At 39.3% G+C, this 19,434-nt stretch overlaps 1 protein-coding gene across 4 annotated transcripts in view; it reads right to left on the reverse strand.

The window, feature by feature from the left end:
• SULF1 (sulfatase 1) overlaps positions 1-19,434 on the reverse strand; it is a 103,039-nt gene that overhangs the window by 61,391 nt on the left and 22,214 nt on the right. For all 4 annotated transcript variants that reach the window (XM_064442575.1, XM_064442576.1, XM_064442578.1 and 1 more), the window contains 2 exons: positions 3,784-3,843; positions 3,227-3,461 (listed from right to left, as the gene is read on the reverse strand). In XM_064442575.1, coding sequence (XP_064298645.1) covers positions 3,227-3,398 — 172 coding nt within the window. In that variant the 5' untranslated portion in view covers positions 3,399-3,461; positions 3,784-3,843. The remainder of the gene's footprint in view (positions 1-3,226; positions 3,462-3,783; positions 3,844-19,434) is intronic.

The following is a 19,434-nucleotide window of genomic DNA, read 5'->3' on the forward strand; positions in this document are numbered from 1 at the left end:
GTGATGGACTTTCTCAGATCTCAGCACATATCCCCATTTTTTCTGTTTGTGTTGTTAAGTTCTTCTAAAGTTCTACTGAAGATGGAAAGCAAACCAGGTGAATTATGCCTGATATGATGTATATAGATGATGCTGTGATCTCTTCACCCACTGCAGTACTCAGTGGATCGTTTATATGGGTTTCACTGAGTGGTGCATTAGGATGTAAACAAGGGTAGAGAAAAAGTAATCCTCTCAGATTTCTTTTTTTTTTTTTTAACCTGTTCCCTCTTCTCTGACATCTCAAAGGTCTCTGTAAGAAACACTGGAACTACCAGCGTATTTATGAGTTCTGGATTCTTTCTGACGTTAATCAAGATATTATTCACAGTGAGCGTTATTAGAGTGATTGGGGGGGTCACTGTTTGAGGTACTGATGTGTGGAAGTGACAGAGAATCTGAAGGACAGGGGAAGAGACTAAAGAGTGAGCAAAAAGTTGGAAATATCTGTACTAATGCTGGAACAGACATGACCCCAGTGAGAGCTAGGGCCACTGACCTGAAGAGCATCTCAGTACGTTGTCTGCGGGGAGGCAGTAGTTCTGGGCAGTGCTGGGTGCTGGGAGCTGGTGCTTTGCTCTGAGCAAGATGCCCATTTGCCTCAGTGTTGGGCAGTTATTTCTTGAACCTCAGGATCTTGGTGAGGGAAAGAAAGTGCACAGAGGCACAATTTAACCAGCCTTCTTCCAGCTTCTGGGCCCAAGTATTCGCTGAGTTTCTTCAAGAGCTGTGTGCCAGGCTGCTTTATACCACTTAAGTTGCCATCCACCAGCTGATCAGTAATATCCTTCCTCTGTGCCACATTCCTCCCGGCATAGATAGGAACTGGCTGCAGTTGTGGAGCAATTTGTGGGTTTTATCTGACAAGTTGGATGAGACAGCATCTCTGCTGAACTTTTTTTGCATTCAGAATGCAAAACTCAAAGGGATGGCGCAGATCAATAGGAAGATGTGCATACTCCTATGCTTTGAGCACTAACTAAATGCAAGTTCCCTGCCTCTTGCAAATTTTGCTTTGGATAACTCCCCTGTATATCACTTGTGCTCAGGCAGCTGAATATTTTGGTTCAGTGCTTATACATGCTCTGGAGACAGATTCTTCCCAACTGAAGTGTATAATGTACCTTATATGCTTTTATGTTCAAGCATTCATTTAGAAGAGCTTTTAGAAATGTTCGTGCTGGGAATACAATAGCAAATAATCCATATTGAGAGACTTTCAGTCTTGCAATTTTTAGATAGCAATACCTAAGTTTTTTCTGTTCATGGCAGAAAGTGTTATTTCACATTGACCTTTGGAAAACTTAAGATTTTTCTCAAGAATCACTGAGGGGCGAGGGGATAATTCACACATGGAAAACAGTATGGCTTTACTTTTGAGATAAGCAGAATGATTTATTAGTAGAAGTGCGAATAATGCAGTACCATAAGTCTTGGGGCTGAATCTTGTTTCCTGTGAAACGACCTATGAGAAGGGGAAACCTGTGTCTTCATTGAATGCAGTGGGAGTGCATACACATCCAGACTATTGCTCAACTGCTTGCTAATAGGAGCCAGAGCACCCTGCGAACATCCAGAGCAGCTTTCAAAGAGAGGGGCTCCACAATATGAACAAAGTGGCTTGCCACATCCTTCCTGCTCTTTCACCACTTGCAAACCCTCTTGGAAGATTGAAGACAGCAAGTCAGTAACATTGTTCAGAGGCATGTGTCTGCTGACCTACCTTCCCCAGTCCCCTGGAGAAAGTAGGCTCTTTTGGACCACAAAAAGGAAGACATGACTTGACCCTTTTAAAGAAATTTCAGAACGACTCTGTCAAGAAGAAATGCATTCTTATTGTAATAGCTGTATTTTAGGCCAAAAATAGAGCCGGGAACAGCCATTCATTATGCAGCACAGCTAAACAGAGCAGACATTTGAAAGAGTGAGAAATAAAAATGATAAGATGCGCTGAGATCTAAAGGCCTGGTCTTGGAGCTCTGCTGCATAAAAGCACTAACCCTCAGTCACGACATATAGTTTATTAATTATGTTCTCACAACCCTGAAGGAGTGTGTAAATTATTATTGCAATCATGACAAATACAAAAATGCTAGCAACTAAAGAATTACTTTTAGATCTAGACTACTTTTTGTCTACAGCTTTCTAGCTGAAAGGATATGATTTTACAACAAATGAACTATTTTGTTATAAGTTTTCTGGAATGAAGCATTTTGACTTTTCAAGGTCATATGGAATTTTGTTTAGAAATTCACTATACTTTTATTAAAAATATGACTTTCATTAAAAAACACTAGGAATGCGAGATTTCATTTCAAATTGATTTGCCATTTTGTCACCTTTTTGATCTTACCTCCCACCCCCAAAACTAAAATATTTGCTTGGGGGTAGCCTAAAATGATCCTCTTTCTCTCCTTGATTTTTCACTTTAGGCAGTGAACCAAAAAATCAGTTATATGGATAACTACCATTAATATCTTTCTAACTTACTTAATGGAAAACATTCAAAGGCCTCCTGGAACATCATCCAAGTGTTTTAACTTTTTCCACCCTAAGAAAAATATGTGAAAATCACTTCTGGCTGGTATGTTCAGGTTGTGCTCAGATATTTAGTATACTTGTGAAAGCAAAACTAACCTATTTTTATACATATAGCATAGTTTTAAAGCAGATGGATTTTAAACACTTTAATAATTCACAGAAATATTAAGCTTATGTCCTGAAACCAGACCAGTTTGTCTGTGTGCATAAATATGTCAGATTACATACATGCATGTGACAAATACGTGGAGAATATAGACATTCAGCTATACAGCACTGAGGGAAAGGCTAATCTGATAAGGCTCAAATTTTTAAATGCTACAGAAAGTCACAAAGTGAAGAAGGGCTTTTGATGCAAGTTTTTTACCTGTATGTCCTTGCATGTGTAAGTAAATAATTTTATGGTAGTGATTAAAGCCTTCCATGGCAGATTTTGATATGCAAAATTGATTTTGCTTTTCCTAAAGTCTGTAATTAAATCTGATGAATGCTATTAAACAATATTTGTTAACTCATTTTCCAAACTTGCCCCACATTCTGGTATTGTTCCAGGACCAGTAGCTTCTCTGAATTTAAAGTACTGCCTGGCAGAAATTATGGAAAGACATGTTATGAAATGAAGTAGCAAATAACAATTATTTCTCACCTAGCTCCACATCTTGATCATCTGTGAGTACAAGGATGATATTTGGTCTGATATTTTTTCGCTCCTGCTGCACACGTCCTCTGAACCTTGGGGACTTGATGGTGGAACAGTGACTTGTTAGCAGTTCAGTACTGAGCACTGCCAAGATGAGTGCAAACCAAGAAGACTTCATAGTAGTTCCAGTATTTCAATGAAGAGACTGATCCAGAAGTGCCTGAGCTCTAGTTTTCAAGACCTGTAGGGAGGAAAAGAAATCTTATTCAAGCAATAAATAAATTCCCAGTCACACAGTGAAAGGATGACACTTAGGGAAGTCAAGCCTGACACATACCATTTAACATGATTATAAGCCATATTGTTGAATAAGAGCTTTATTCTGTCATTTTCTAAGAATAAACTTGGTCATTCTGCAACTACGCTTTCTCAAATAATTTTTGCTTGAAGTCGTGCCACTGCCTGCATTTTGTATAGGCATGACTTCTGGTATACTCCTCACTGTGCTCCTTCTCCTCCACCCCACGCTTCTTTTTATGCAGCTTGTTCCTTACATTCAGTACCTGGGTGCAGTAAAAAATTGCTGGGATGCAGACGTGTTCAGAACATCTGTAGGAGGAGCCCTGTAAGAAGAAGAAAGCAGAAGCCTTGTCAGTCAAAGACCTCAGCACTGTGTCTGTGCTTCAAAGTCTCCAGAACTGTTCATTACAGCTTCTTTCTCTGTCCTGAAAGAAAAGGGCAGAAAAAATTTGCATTTCCCTCAGCTCACCCCCTTAATTTAATACCGTACCTATGCAGTGGTTAGACAGCACCTTAGCTGCTAGAGATAAAGGACATATATATTGTGTCATCAGATGCAGGTGGTTTTCCAACAGTTATAGTCAGCCTGAGATTCTGAGAATAAGAGTTAATTCCAGGGTATGGCACCTGGCAAGCAGTGACGTACTTTAGGTTAACTCACCTGCATGAGCAACAAATCTCTTACAAAGCAGAGGGCAAAGCATGGCTGTCATTTGCAATCTACATTGGATCACTATGTGAAAAGTCATCGTCCCACTGACAAGAAAGCCCATATTAAGTGACAGTCCAGATGATCTTACCCAGCATTGTGAAAGAGCGTAACTGTCCATCAGTCAATCAACGACAGACCTGAGTGCCTCATCCATAATGCACAGTAGCTCTGGCACTGCCTTGTCCTCAATACTCTGCTTCCAGACTCGGCTCAGTACGTTATCAGAACCCCCTCTCCGTGCCTGTCAGTCAGCCAGTCTTGCTTTTGTAAGACTTGATGCAAGCACAAAGGCTTGGCTTTGCTGCAGCAGATTTAAACCTGTGACTGAAAATGACTGATTGGCCCGGGGAGGAATGGGTAGCCACATACACTTTAACATTTTTGGCATTACTGACTGAAGCTCTGCAAAACCATCCTGTTACACAAGGGAAGGGAGGGGATATCTGGGGGCAAAAAGGAAGGGGGTGGGAAAGAAACCGCAGAGTCATTCCTGCTCCCTCCAGGGTATTGACCTGCCACATACATTCCTTCTGTTTTTATTTTGGGACTATGGATAAAGCACGATGACATCGGTCAATAAAAACCCCCAGAAAACCATCCAAGCCCAAGAACATTCAAGAGGTCTGCCCAAGGGGAAGCCTGCATGGGAACTGGGGTGCACGTTATATAATTAGACTGGGGCATAATTCACGACGAGATCTGTGCACCCACACCTGACACTTCATATTCAGACATGCAACATTAACTACAAACAGATGAATAAGCAGAAATAATTTAACAAGAGCAACACAGAAAACAAAAAGGGTCCCATCACTCACCTAAAAATGCATTAATAGGAAGGTGCTCTAAATTTCAGGGGAAGAAGCCACAGGAGAGGGAGGGGATGGGACTTGGTGCTGGACTGCTAGAAAAAGGATCGTGTTCTTGTTTTCACATACACCTTTTATTTTAAGCTTCGCAAGCTAAACAGTTTCATGCTCCTCACTCTGGCAGGCTGTAATTACACCAGAAGAGTGTGAACATCTTTAAAAGGGAAATCCAAGTGTCTGTTGCAGAGAAATCCTGTCTTTCATTGTCTCCGCACCAACAAACAGTCCGGCCTCTGACTAACATTAGAGCACTGCAAAGCCAATATATTTAACTTTAAACACCATTTTGGTGATTACACAACATTCAGATAAGTAGACTGGAAGTCTGTAATTAGTCTGGACTTACTTTTAAAAATACTTCAATTTCCATGTATTTGTTCTAAGTCATATAAAAGCTGACAAAAGCCCCAAAGAATGGGGTTACCAGAGACGTCAACCTCCTTCTGACAGACACCAGACACCACATGCTCCGGTGCAAAAGCAGAAATACAATTTCTCTAAATGTCTGATCTTTAAATAGCAAAACTTTGACTCACCTCACAAAGCACAAAAGGCTACGTGAAGTGAGACTCAGTGTTTAGTTTCTTACCTCAGTGGTACCGTACAGCAAACTTTTTCAGACAATGTTGACCCAGAAAGCGCAGTCATCCTGACTGCACTGAGCAAACATTGGCACCAACATGTTTGAATAATCCCCCACAGTACGAAATTGCAAGTTCCTCACAATTACACCTCAGTGCTATTAAAATTTACACTAATCCAAACGAACGTTAACAAGTATTCTCCATTTCATCCTCTTTGGGCTATATTAGTTATTTTTTTAAAAATCCTTTTGCTTTAGCAAGTTAGGGCCACCTTAGGCAATTCTTTTCTAGGAAAAAGGGCACGAAGTGTTTCTTTTCTAATTCTAATTTTTTCCCCTTGATGAATAAAAGAAAATATCAGGCGTGATCCACACATATAAAATTAATGATCCAAGTTTCATTGAATGGTTCTTGCGCAAGAGCACAATAATGCCACCTTTTGTTGTTCATAACTATTCCTGTTTTGCATACAACAAATCTTTATTAAAAGGTGACCCTTGACCACTTGTCCTCTTACAGTCTGTCTGCCAGTCCTAGAAGGAAATGAAGTAAAGAAAACTGACAAAATACAGGCTTGATAGGGAAGGCAGGGCTGCAGTGTTTGTGCTGGACGCAGGCTGGTAGTCTACAAGTGTCCCTACAGACACTGTAATTTGTCTTGAGAGATAGATGAAAATAGGAGAAATTCTAAAAGGGACCTTTTCAAACTGAAATGGGGAAGTAAACTTAAAAATTTTTGTGCAGAGTTCAGAAATCAAACGGTACCCTAGCCAAGTAAACAAGTGCTGATCATAACGTCTATACATGCTATTTGGAAATTTTAAATTATATTTTCCTATAGAACATACCTATGACAACTGAAATGTAGTCAGTAAATAAAGGAAACCAGAGAAACCCAAAGAAACTATTTTTCCTCATCTGGATGTAATTTTTTCTTTCAGTAATTCTTTTTTTTTTTTCCACAGGAGCACAAATTCATAGTCTGTAGTCACCTTTCATAGGATAAAATCTGAAAACTTGGATCTTTAGTTGGTTCTATGCTGCAGGTATTATAACAGGCAGTTCAAGGACTTGTTGGCATGGAGAACTAATTACCCACGAAACTTGAATTACATTAGCAGGGCACTGCAAAGAAGGGCTACCGTGCCACTTCGTGTGATGTGGCATAAAAACTAGAAGGACTTTATTTCCAGGTCTCTTAAGAGAATATCTTTCAGTGGCTAGGAAGAAAAGCAAAAGGTAGAATAGTATCTCTTGAAACTATTCATAGATTTTATATTCATTTTGGCCAAGAAGCTTTTAAGATTTTTCAGTGCATTAGCTGAAAGTGCTTAATTTGGAATGCAACAAAAGATAGCCAGTTTTCAAAAAATAGTATTTTCCATTTGAAAATCCACTTTGTTTTCATGTCCACATTTTTTACTGCGTTCACTTGAAATGCCATTTTGTGGCTAGCTAATAAAAATCTGTGCAGAATCATACACTTTGTTAATGAAAGAGGGCACTGAGTATCCAGAAGCATACTCCATTTTAAGCTTTAAAGATGTATGGACTTCTTGATATTTAATATTTTACAAATGTGGCTTCCACATATCCTTGCGTAGGGAGTCTGTCTTACATGAACAGATTTCTTTCTTGTTTGTAAATCTGGAATCAAATGCAGGGATTATGAATAAGGATACTGGACATATGTCCATCCCCAATACCATGGGCTATGCAATCACTACTTCAAGACCAAGTGGTGACAAAGGGCAGACAACTTTGTCTTCTCTGCACCACAGCGTCAGTGTTTTCTTTTAAGCATGAACATTGAGGACATCACATTATCCAAAGTCATAGGCTAAGGCCTGCTGTTCTAGTGGCCTTTCCTTAGAAACAAAAATGGACCAACTCTGGCCAATCAAGGAAACAGCAATAATAATAATGATGATGATGATGATGATGATGCTAGTAGTAGTAGTAGTAGTAATGATGTGGACTGTGGTTGTGGAGCTTGAGCACCAGAATTCTGGTTTCTTTTCCTCTGATATTAGCAATAGGTGTGCCCAGCAAATTGCAAATGTAAGGTACCACAGGGATCCTAAATCAAGCAACTCCTAATGTAGTAGCAATTTTGTGGTTGTTTTGTTCCTCATTACTATCCAGTATCCTACTGATTATTGCTCTGTTCTTAGATATCCCTGCCTCCAAAAATTGACATAGTTGTATATAATTAAGATATAGTCCACAAACAAATATTTTGCTACTTAGGACATTGTTGAGATTTGCTGACAAGTGCTAGGAACTTGCATAAAAATATATCATAGCATGGAAAAGAAGCAAAAGGCCTTGTCATTGCAAGTGATAAGTTGCCTCATTTCCTTCATGCAAAAGGCCATCTTAGATAATTACTTCTTACAGGTTTCTCTGATAAATAAGTGGATAAAACCTCTCCCACAAACAAAACCTCAAATATCAATCACCATGAGAAAATGAGCTTTGTCTCCTCACCCCAAGCAGAGGACGATTATCTTCCTACGTATTTTACCTATGACCTGCTGCCTTGATGGTTTTAGCTTTGATGAATGTTTTTCCCAGGAACATGACCCCAGCATCCTCTGTTTCCTTAAAATCAGACTCTCCATAAGAAAAGTAGAGAGGCAAAGGACAACAACAAGAATTCTGACTATTTATAAAAAGCAGAATGGGGATTCTGCTATTGACAGCATTTAGTCATTTCCAATATGATCTTGGAGGTTGGTCACATCGGTGGGCACTTGGTCAGTAGCATTTCAAAAACCTGACAGTCTGCTCATAGTGTCAGAAATCACTATCATTGGCATCATGTTAACTGGAGGTGGCTTCACCCACTAGTGCCCCTGCAAAGGTCATGTTCAGTGGTTTTTGCCTACCATTTCCTTTTCTTTGCTTTAAAGTGAAATGTGTCTGTTTAGCAATGCTGCTCTACTCACAAATGTTTTGCATACATGGAAACTCCAGGGTGAAAGGGAGTGAAAGGGGTTTTCTCAGCGACTCATATACAGCTTCTGTGAATCTTTGATGTTTATGTCAAAGAGTGGATGGACGTCTCAAAGACTCACGCAGTCTGAATCATAGCAGGTGTGAGGTTAGAGACCCAATAAAATTAGTAATTTCATGAGATTAGTAATTTTGTTAAGATTGTGCAGACAGATTGAAATTACGTAATAAAAGGTTAGAGACAGGAGATGTTCTTCTGCACCAAAGCAACCTAGTGGTTCAGAAGTCCTAAATCCCTCCTTAAATCATACTGCCTTCTAACACCATGCAACAACAACAACTCCTCTCAGTTTCATTAATACAGTGAAGCACTTAAGTGGAAAAAGCTGTTGACAGATGACTGTTTTAAGTGTAGTAATGTTAATGCTCTTGTCACATCTTACGCTGCTATCTTGAATTTAAAAGGCAAACACTGCAATCTCAGACTACCAGGCACGACCGCGTAAATCCGCGGGTCAGTTTCCTGTGGGAATATTGAGCCTGCAGCCATGGGAAACACATTTACAGTACAGCAGAAGTCAGGAGAAAGTGAGACCTACCATCTCTTCTTAAAGGTTAATCCCCTAATCTTAGCTGTAAAGTATAGGATTTACAGTGAACACAAAGAATGTAGTTCCTATCTGGGTCTAATCTAATCATTACCTATTGGATTTCCAACACACTTTACTAATCAATAAGTTATCTGCTTACTTTCCAAATGTAATCTGTGTATTATAATGATGTATCATCAGTGCCTCAGGCTAGATTAATTTCAAGTAACTATAATTTAAAGTAATTGCAGGCAGGGAGAATCATAACCTTATATTACGTTTTTACATTGTAATTTCACAAACAGTTACAGACAGGAAAGGAAAAAGCCTGCAGTGACTTGAAAGTATAGTACACACTTGCTAACCCACTTTTATAACTTTGTACAGGTTAAGGGATATTCTTAGTAGGCAAAAGTTTCCAACACTTCATAAGCCAGAGTAAAAAAACAAACTCCCATAACATTGAAAAAATACATAACTGTAGAAGAAATGATCTGCCTTTGAGAAAAGGAAAATATGTCTTTGATTTTAATGCTGTTAATATAGTTGAACAAAACATTAAAGAAAATTAAAAATAATATTTTTATATTAACTTCAAATCCATGAAAGTTTTAAAAGAAAATTCCTGCATATTTTTCAGTAGGAAGAGTGCCTGCTGCTAAGTTACAGAATTCTAATAATATACAGTTACTTAAATTTATTTCTCACCATCTGATTTACTTTGTTTTAGAATTTCATATTTCAACACAGCCAAGAAGTGCACTTGTCGTACAAAAGAGCCTGGTATAATTGAGCCAGATGACGTGCCCCACAAGTAAAATCAGCCATTCATGAAAGCTGGTCACCAGAGGCCATTTCAAACAATGCACATTTCAAAGTAATCTAAAGTAATCCCTTTTCTCTACTGATTTGGTTTCCAGGCAGTCTTAAGCACATGTGTGCAGCAAACAGGAGGCTTATTAAAACCTGATGTTATATTGGAAGTTAAAATGCCATTGCCTTGTGATTGAATTTCGTGTCTGTGAGTCTTCAAAGAGAGAGGAAAAAAAAATCAATTAAATTTATATGCTTATTAAACATGAGTGTCATGATACATGCCGTTTATTAGCACTTGCTAAATAATTAAGACTGAGAAAGATAATTAGATGTGTACTAGGCTCCAAACAGGCTTCTGATATCAGGGTTTTTTTTTTTTTTATCTTTACAGAAAGTGGCTTTCCAGCTACCAGGTAATATAATTGCTAAAAGACTCAAGTATTTTTCAAATATAAAGAGTAACCTCTGTGTATGAAGGAATTTAAGGTAATTTAAAAATTCCATTTTAAAACCACATATCTTTGCTATATCCCTGCTCACTTCAGCAGTGTGGGGCATTATGAAAACATACCATACAATAACACACTGATGGTTGGTTCAGTGATCCAGTAAGTGGTCTTGAGTTGGGAGATCATATCACAGAGGTGAACAACAGCAACACAGTTTGCACATTTCTTTAAGTTCTTATTTAAGTCCACTGGCTTTAGAAACTGTGCAAGAGCATAGATTTTCACATCTCCCTTAGATAGAGAACTCTTTCAATTTAAAAAGCTTCCTTCCTAGATATGTTTACTTCTCCTCAAAGATCTGCAACTCTCTTTGAAAGAGGGATTTTTGATTTTTTATTTGGTAAACAGTTTGTTTTCCTAAATAAATGGATGTGATTAGCTTGAATATGAATACAGCACCTTTAGCACAGAATGTGTATGGATCTACATATATAGAAGACAGAGAACATGCCCATTTCCTCATAGTAATGTACACACCTCTATTATCACAGGGAGAGGTTCAGATAGCTTGTGCAGTCATGTGGATAGGTGGTCTTGGGTGGAAGCTGGGCCTAATGCATGGCTGCTGTGGCCGCTCTCCTTGCTGACTGCACAGGAGAAGCAGCAGGAGCTCATGGGGACCAGAGGAGCCTATGTAAGGACTGAAACATGAGGAACTGGCAGTATGAATCCATGTAAGTGTGTGTATGGAAACACACAGAGTGAGCACCTGTACTCCTAGGAGAGGATCTCAGATGGTCCTTTACCTATAACACAGGAGGATGGGCTTCTCACAAACACCGCAGGGATTTTGATAGGTGCCATCCCCTGGCTAACTGTGAGAATCGGGCTGTTCCTGTAAGTGTTTTTGAAAAACTTATTCTATTATACTACATTGCAGAAAGTGAATTTACTTGTAGTGTTAGTACTTTGTGTGCTTACATGCACAGTGAGTATGCTTATATGCACGTAGATCCACTACAGACCGCGTATGGTATCTGCTGACTTTCTTTTTCCCTTCAGATCTGGAGACCAAGCCTAATAAATCTCTGGTTTTTTGAGTAGCCCCTATATATTCAAATGAGTTTTACTCTCAGTAAGTTCAAACTGAATTTAATAGGACTACTAAGACAGACTCAATGGATCAGGTCCTGAATACAATTTTTAAAGTGACATCTTCCTTACTAGGTTGTTTCTCTTTGTCGAGCAGCTTTTCCAGTCCTGGTACAGTAAAAACTTTACCTTCACTGATATACATATAAAAGCTCCTTGACAGACCGAGAAATGTGTTTTTAAATAAGTTCCTCCCTGACAAACCTGTACTATAGAGAAACCAGCCTACTAATAATAGTAAACAGACAGTCAGACCAAACAAAACAATCTGTTACAAAAACCAGATGCTTCATATCCTTTTCCATAAAGACTAGTCAGCGAGGAAGTTGCACTGACTTGAGGCACTGCTGAGAAGCATGTCACCCCTACTATCTATCTTACTTTTAATCTCTTTTGTAATCAGGAGGCCCCCAGTGTTCCCCAAGCTGTGTTACCTGGGGGCACAAGGTACAGCCCCAGCCTAGAAACCTAGGGGACCTGTGCGTGCTATCACAGTAATACTTCTGGTCCCCCCGCCTCCTGTCACCTCGCTGTCCCAGAGTCCCCACTCAAGCACACACCTCGTGTGCTTGGGGGGGGTTCCTGGGGTTACCTGTGACTGACCCACCACAAGGAAACTCAGAAAGTCATCCCCACATGGCCTCAGTCCCATGCCAGAAGCATTACAGGAGCCACATCCTCCCAGGTGAAAAAGTTTTGCACAGGAATGGCAGCAAATATAAGCACGGAATATGGCTGATGGAGTTTACTGCCAGATCATGTGTCCAAGTCCTTACTTAGACCCTGAATTATGTGTTCTGCTGTGCGAAATAAATATACCTGCTGGATTCAGCAAGACTCCTCAGCTCCTTAAAACAAACTCCTGCAGGCTCTTCAATAAATCCCTGGTGCAAGGATGCTTTAAGATCTTTGCTGAATATCAATTCTTTTAGCCTGAGTTCTGGAAATCTGTTCTTAAAGAGCTGTTTGAAAATAATCTTCAGTCTGAGATCTAAGAGACTCAGGAATGGATTGTTGAAATTATTCTGTGAATAACTTCATCTCAGAAAACATTTTGAAAAGGTAGCACGTAGAAATGCTCCTTCATTTTCCAAGTGGAAATGTATGTGGAAAGACTTTCTTCATCTTTCAAGCGCACATACAGGTACTTCAATTTCACAGTCCTGGCTTCTGTAGATGAGAGAACAGTTTTGAAGCATGGAAGCTGAGGCTGAATACATTCAAGAACACATTTTTATTTCCAATGCACTTCTTATTATGCAAAGTTCCTATTTAACAATAAAGAGACATGATTTTATATCATCTTTATAAATGATATATATACCTTGTATCTTTACAGATAATTAATCGTAAGCCTGCTCATGAGCCAAGATTGTACTAAGATGCCTGACACAGCACATAATTATTTTCTCTAGAAGTAATGGAGCAGGCAGTAAAGTTTATGTCCCAGCACCTGACTGTGCATTATGCACAGAGTGGGAAGGCAGGAATGGAAATTGGTAATCATGAAATAGAAGCTTCTGAATAATACAGAATGGATCAGGAATGGGAAGGACCAGGATGTATCGGAAACCACTCCCAGATAACAGAGAGGAGATAGAAAGGCAAAAGACAGAACTGTAGTGCTTTTCTTCATTTTGCGTAGGAAGGAATTTGGGAGGCATCCCAGTTTACAGTGATTATTGTGGGGAAACCCTCAATGCTTGCTTTACTGGATGGTTTTTTTTTTCCTAAATGTAGATGAGACGTTCTTATATGAAAGGTGTCTCATAAACTGCATCAATGACCCAATTCAGGAATGCTTAGACCAACATATAGAGAATCCACTTCTTTGTCCTTAGCAGGCTCAGCGGTGAGGTCAGACCAGGCTCCTCAGAGCTTTACCAAGTCAAGCCTTGAAAACCCCAAAGGATGGACACTGCCCAAATGCTCTGGGGCCCTGTTCCACTGCTTGATAGTCCTGAGGATGAAATCTGTTTTTCCTTATATCCAGTCTGAGCCTCTTTTGTTTCAATTTATTCCCATTGTCTCTTGTCCTCCTGCCATGCATGGAATGGGGCTCCATCTTCTCAGTGACCTTCCTGTAAGCACTGGGGGGCGGCTGTTAGATGGAAGCTGTCCATGCTGAACAGCACAGCCTCTTCACACAGGGCAAGGGGTCCAACCCCAACCATCTTGATGGCCCTCTGCTGAAGCTACTCCATTTTATTGATGTCTTTCCTGTATTTGGACCCAGAATTGTTAGGTCCTAACAAGTGCTGAGTAAAATACATTTTAATATTTGTTTAAAGAGGTATTGCTATTGTTTAAAGAGGGAGAAGTGAGCTGAACTAAGTGAAACAAAAATTTCACAGACCATTTCACTTGTAAAGTGAATGAATCAGTGAAGATTTTCAAATAGTTGGATAGACTGAAAACATGATTTTTCTATTTCTGATTATTTCTGAACTTTTTATGTTATTCTCAGGACCAGCGATTAATAGCGCTATTAAAAATTCTGGGTTTGTTATAGTTACAGGCTGACCAAAGTCCTCTGAACTGGGAAGAAGTCTTCCAATCAGTTCAGTGGTCACTGCTTCAGCAGAAATGAAAACTGATTTAGAAATCATTTTGGTTGTTGGTTTGGTTGTTGTTTTTTTTTTTTTTTTTTGTTAATAAAACAGACTGATTAAAGCAGTAAGGATTTGGAAAAGAAGTGCAACTTTATATATGAGAAAAGAGAGATTTGAAATCCCCTCTGTCCCAGGCCCCATGTAAATGTAAAGAGCACAGCTGGAATGAAACAAATGATCTGACTGGTTTCTGATGAGCTGGGTGGTGTAAATGTTTCACACTAACCACACTGCACACTCATAATATAGGAGCTAATTCATCTGCTATGAATACATTCCTGTGTATGTTGTCCTTTAAAATAAACAAGCAAAAATGAGTAATTTATCAGGAGTTAAACGAATATTTTTCCAGAGGGACCCCTTCTGTCCCATACGGCTGATTTTAGAGCCTAAAAGCAGGCATCTTAAATGCTACATCCTCTGTCTCAGTATGTGAAACAGTTATTGCTTTAAAATATGGAATTTCAAATGTTTAGCACTGTCAACAAGTTCCAATTGTTCCTGAAAATACCATTCAGGCTGCTTATTAGTTTCTTAGAAGACCGTAAAACTCTAAACACAGGGCTGCGGACAGTGAATAATGATAATTTTTCAAAGCTTCTATTTACAATGGCATTGCATTTGCAAAATGAGCTTATTTCTAGATTTAACTTAAGAAATTTTGATGGAAGGTTTATAACCACAATAAAGCGGTTTTACAGGAAAAGTATCCTGGAAAAAAAGGCTAATCATAACCAGCTCTGCATGTATTTAATTTTACAAATCCTTTTTATTTCTTAATACCTTAAAATACATCAAAACCATATTATTCTTGAAGATATCATTATGATCTATTAACATCACAATGATTAATGTATTTCCCAGAGTTTTTCTGTAGTAGGAATGACGTTATTAGCTTGCATTTGTTCCTGCAGAATCTTCCCCATAGTAAGGGTTACTTGTGTAGGCAGCTCTGATCATAAGCTTTTAGTAACAGATACTCTGAGACTGAGGGTCACAGGTTTCTTAGACTAACACAGCCTCCAGATAAGTTCCTTCCAAAATTAGAGGTGTTCCCCAGGGCTTACAGTGAAGAGCAAACAACGCCTCTTGGACAGAAGCTTCAGAAAAACTCTACAAGGAGGTTGTGGCATAATCCCTGCTGTTTTCTGCCCGAACATTTTCCTTTGTGGCAGAAGAATTAAACACTGAACATTAACACAGAAAAGCTTCCAGACTGAAAATGCTCTGTTATTCATGTGTAGTGTCCTGATGCATATCTGGAAACTGTAACTTGCACCTAAAGAAAAGCAGGACACTGTTTGGAAAAACCACTTACTGTGGTGTTGTTGTTAAACAGAGGCAGTGCAAAAGAATTCCAAGCGATGGAAAGAAGGATACCCTGAAAATATAACATTTTCCTATCTCTGTTCTTTTATTCAATTTTATAATGCACTTTTAAAAAATTCCTAGCTCTCCTTAGCATATCCTGTTAAAGCAGAGTAGTTTCAAATAGACGACATGCCCTAAATCCCCTCCCCAGACCTGCAGGATGGGGATGGAAGCGCCCATATAGCACACAGCATAATCCACCACTTGGTCACCTGCTTGGGTTACCCCACCTTCTTGTTTATCCATTTTACTGAAAGGTCTAGAAACTTACCTCTTCCCCAGCTGGTAAAGTATCTTCAGGTTATAGACATGTTAAAATTTGGACAAAAATATACCAAACATTTCAGGATATAAAGACAGAGAAAGGATCTGAAATGAAAATTGCATTATGCTGAAGTGTCATATGGCACTGGATTATGTTTCCATTATCTCCTACATTTAAAACTCTGTTGAGCCCTCGTCAGAGGCATTTATCTTAACACTGCAACTATTTGTAAGGCTCTTCCACATTTCTTTGCATGATTTTCTCTCCTAAAACTAGGCCTTTATTACAATATTGAGTTACATATGCAGCTTTTCACAGAATAAAGCTGGGAAAGAGATATAGCAAAATGTCTGAGCATTGGCATGTGTTTCCTACATTCACTAATGTAATTTTTATGTATCTGCAAATGAAATCCTCCTGTGTTTCAAGTAACACCTATAACCACATTTTCAGGGCACAGCGTGGGCCCTGCGGGCCGTGGCCGGGAGCGGTCGGGCAGGGTCTGGCAGCCTGTCCTGTCCCACCTCCCAGACCAGGAGCAGGGCACTGGGGGGCACCAGGGCAGCCCCAGCCCCAGGCATCGGGCACCTCCCTGGGGACGGGGGACAGGCCCAGGCCAGGCTGGGACATGGACCCATCAGTGGGCCTGGCTCAGCAGGGCCCATGGCCTGGCAGGGCTGGGGGGAGCCCAGGGGGCTGAAATGGGGTCCTGAGCCATGGGCAGGGAGGTGAAGGCCCCCGGGGGTGGGCAGGGGCAGGCAGGGCCTGCGGTGCTTCATGGCTGTGACACGCACAGGCAGCAACAGCGTCAGTTGTAAATGAGTGAAAAAGTATCCATCCAGCTGAATGAGAATAAAACCCCATTATCTATAACTGTAGAAAAGTTGCCCTGCAAGTTGCAATGGACATTTTGCCAGGAAATTGTTATGGATAAATCCACAGAATTGGCTATTCTGTGAGGAAGGGTGTAAACAACTACAATCAAGCAGAAATTGCAATACAATAGAACGGAACATGTCACAAATCATCACCTTTAGTAATATGATAAAGAGCAGTCTATTTATTATAAATTATCTTATCTTCTATGGTTTAACATTCAGTTCAGCAGTCTATACAAAATATATATCAACTTTTAACAGTCAAATGATACAAGTTTTAGCTTACAGGTGAGGACAAAGTGGGAAGGCAATTTCAGGAAGAAAATAACCGTAACCAAGTAGCAAAGAGCTTTTGCTAATACATTTTCTCTTTAGTGTGAAATTGCTTAAAACCAAGGCAGCTGATTTACCAGTGTGAATCGTATGTACCTCCAGCGTGATAAATGCCACAAGTTAGCATCTAATACCTGCCTAAGGCTTATGGCTGAAAAACTACTCCTTATGCCATATGTTATGGAAATATCCTATTGAATAGGACTTTTGGACAATTTTTAAATGTATCATTCTCTGTTTGTGAGCTATATGTTGGATATAACACTTTCAGTATTTTTGCATGTTTTCTTACATAACATCTTTCATCTAAGTTCCTTGATTCACTGTGGAAACCATTAGCTAATTGAGTATCACTGGTATCAACAAAATAATATTGAAACTAAAACAGAGAAGGATCAGCTTGACTACTTGGAGCTAGGCTAAGCTTTCTGCTTACTCCCAGACTTGAGGCTCGATGGAAAACCTTAACTTTTCAATCTGAAAATAAATTTCAATACAATTTTATGTTGTGGAAAGAAAAACAAAAAACTGGAAGGGTTTTGTTTTCATTGCAGTGTGAAATGAAAAAACCTGAATCCTTGAAAGCTGAACTGTCATCCTCTGAGCAGCTCTACCTTTAATGAAAGACATAGTGTAGATCATACATCCCTACAATATTAAATGACAACAGTCTTATGTATTAAAAGCCCTCCCTTAAAATCCGATTATATTACTACTGAGGATGTTAGGCCAGAATGACTTTCCAAAAATAATACCATTCTGCAATTTATTATGGATGATGACATGTAAAGGTAGACTGGGTCATGAGCTTGGATCCTTAATGATCATCCAGGTAAGCCTCCTCAAAGGTGTATTCCTGACTTGTTTCCATTCATCAACCTTTCATTTGAGCTATGACTGTCTTATGCTAATTCATCTCTTTACCTGTAAACTGATCATGCACTATTCAGATATTATTAAGGGAAATGGTAAGCCAACAGTGCCATATCTGGGTGAATGTTCAAAGTAAAGTCATGGTTTCACTTACTGCTCTGTACTGTAGGAATATAAGACATACTGTATTTCTTCAATAATGTATGGTGTGTGTTACCTTAGGACCTAAGTAAGGGAACTGGCAAAGATTTACTAATATTTACTTATTTACTAATACAAAACTTTTAGATTGGTTCATGATACAGTATTCACCTGGGTTATGGTTCTCTGCCATATATAAATATGCAACCATCAGACATTCTACATTTAATTATTTCTCAACACCATGCCTTTTGTCTCTTTGAAAACAGAGGGCACTTAAATCGCATAATCTGCAGGACATTGACTTGGGTAATAACAATACCAGCAGGTACTAAAATATGACATACTACTTGCTGCTGAGTTGTGGACTATTGTGGCAGATGCACCGTCTGGTAACAGGCCAAGTGCAGCACATCTTGATCAACTCTGAGATAGCACAGTTGTGCCAGCAGATGAACTTGCTGAACCCATGGTCAGACTATTGTTATTATCCTGATACTTTTTTCCCAGGTCCCTAGACTACAGAGTCTCTCAGAAAAAAATCCTCACAAAATGCTTGTGCCTCAAGAAACAGCACTTGCTGGCATTTGAAGGATTTAACAGTAGTGACCATCTGTTAGTGTTTTGGTTCATTACTGGCACAGGCCAGACACAGGTAGGATATTATCTTCTTTCCACCATTACTAGAATTGTTTTTGAATCTAACAGTATCAACTGACATCTGAACCTAGTTTATGCTCAAGCATAAAGCAGCAGAAAAGGAGCCTAAAATGACTGTCAGCATAAAAGCAAGGTTCCTTAGAAGAAAGGAAGCCATACTGTAGATGGGGAAGCCAAGATGGGAGGAACCAGGGATTACTACTCTAGTGAGAAAAGATTGTTAAGTGTCATTTTCCCAAGCCTTTTCTATACGTGTAACATTCAGTAAAAGGAAGCTTTTATGATCTAGTGATCAAAGTTGTTTTTACTTTCACAGCTAACTATTATTGCTTTTGTCAGCTGTGCTGACAATGACGTATCTCCCTATCACTTTTGGGAATCATTCTGTATCTTGCAATAACCAGCAGTTATGATTAACTTATTATTCTTATTAACTGGCCTTCTAGGAAAGGATGTTGACAATTGAAGATGGGATAAAACTATTATTAAGCATGCAGCCTCCTTTATTTATAAATGTTTCCTGAATTCCCAGTTTTTCTCTGATGCTCAGTGGTTATGCATTCAGTGAATATTTCTTGCCTTTTCCCTTCCTCCAAGAAAATGACATAATGTAAGCAATCAAAGCCGTTGGCTATAAGGAATTAGCAAGAG

This window comes from Phalacrocorax carbo, chromosome 2 (assembly GCF_963921805.1).
Source record: "Phalacrocorax carbo chromosome 2, bPhaCar2.1, whole genome shotgun sequence".
NCBI classification, from domain to species: Eukaryota; Metazoa; Chordata; class Aves; order Suliformes; family Phalacrocoracidae; genus Phalacrocorax; species Phalacrocorax carbo.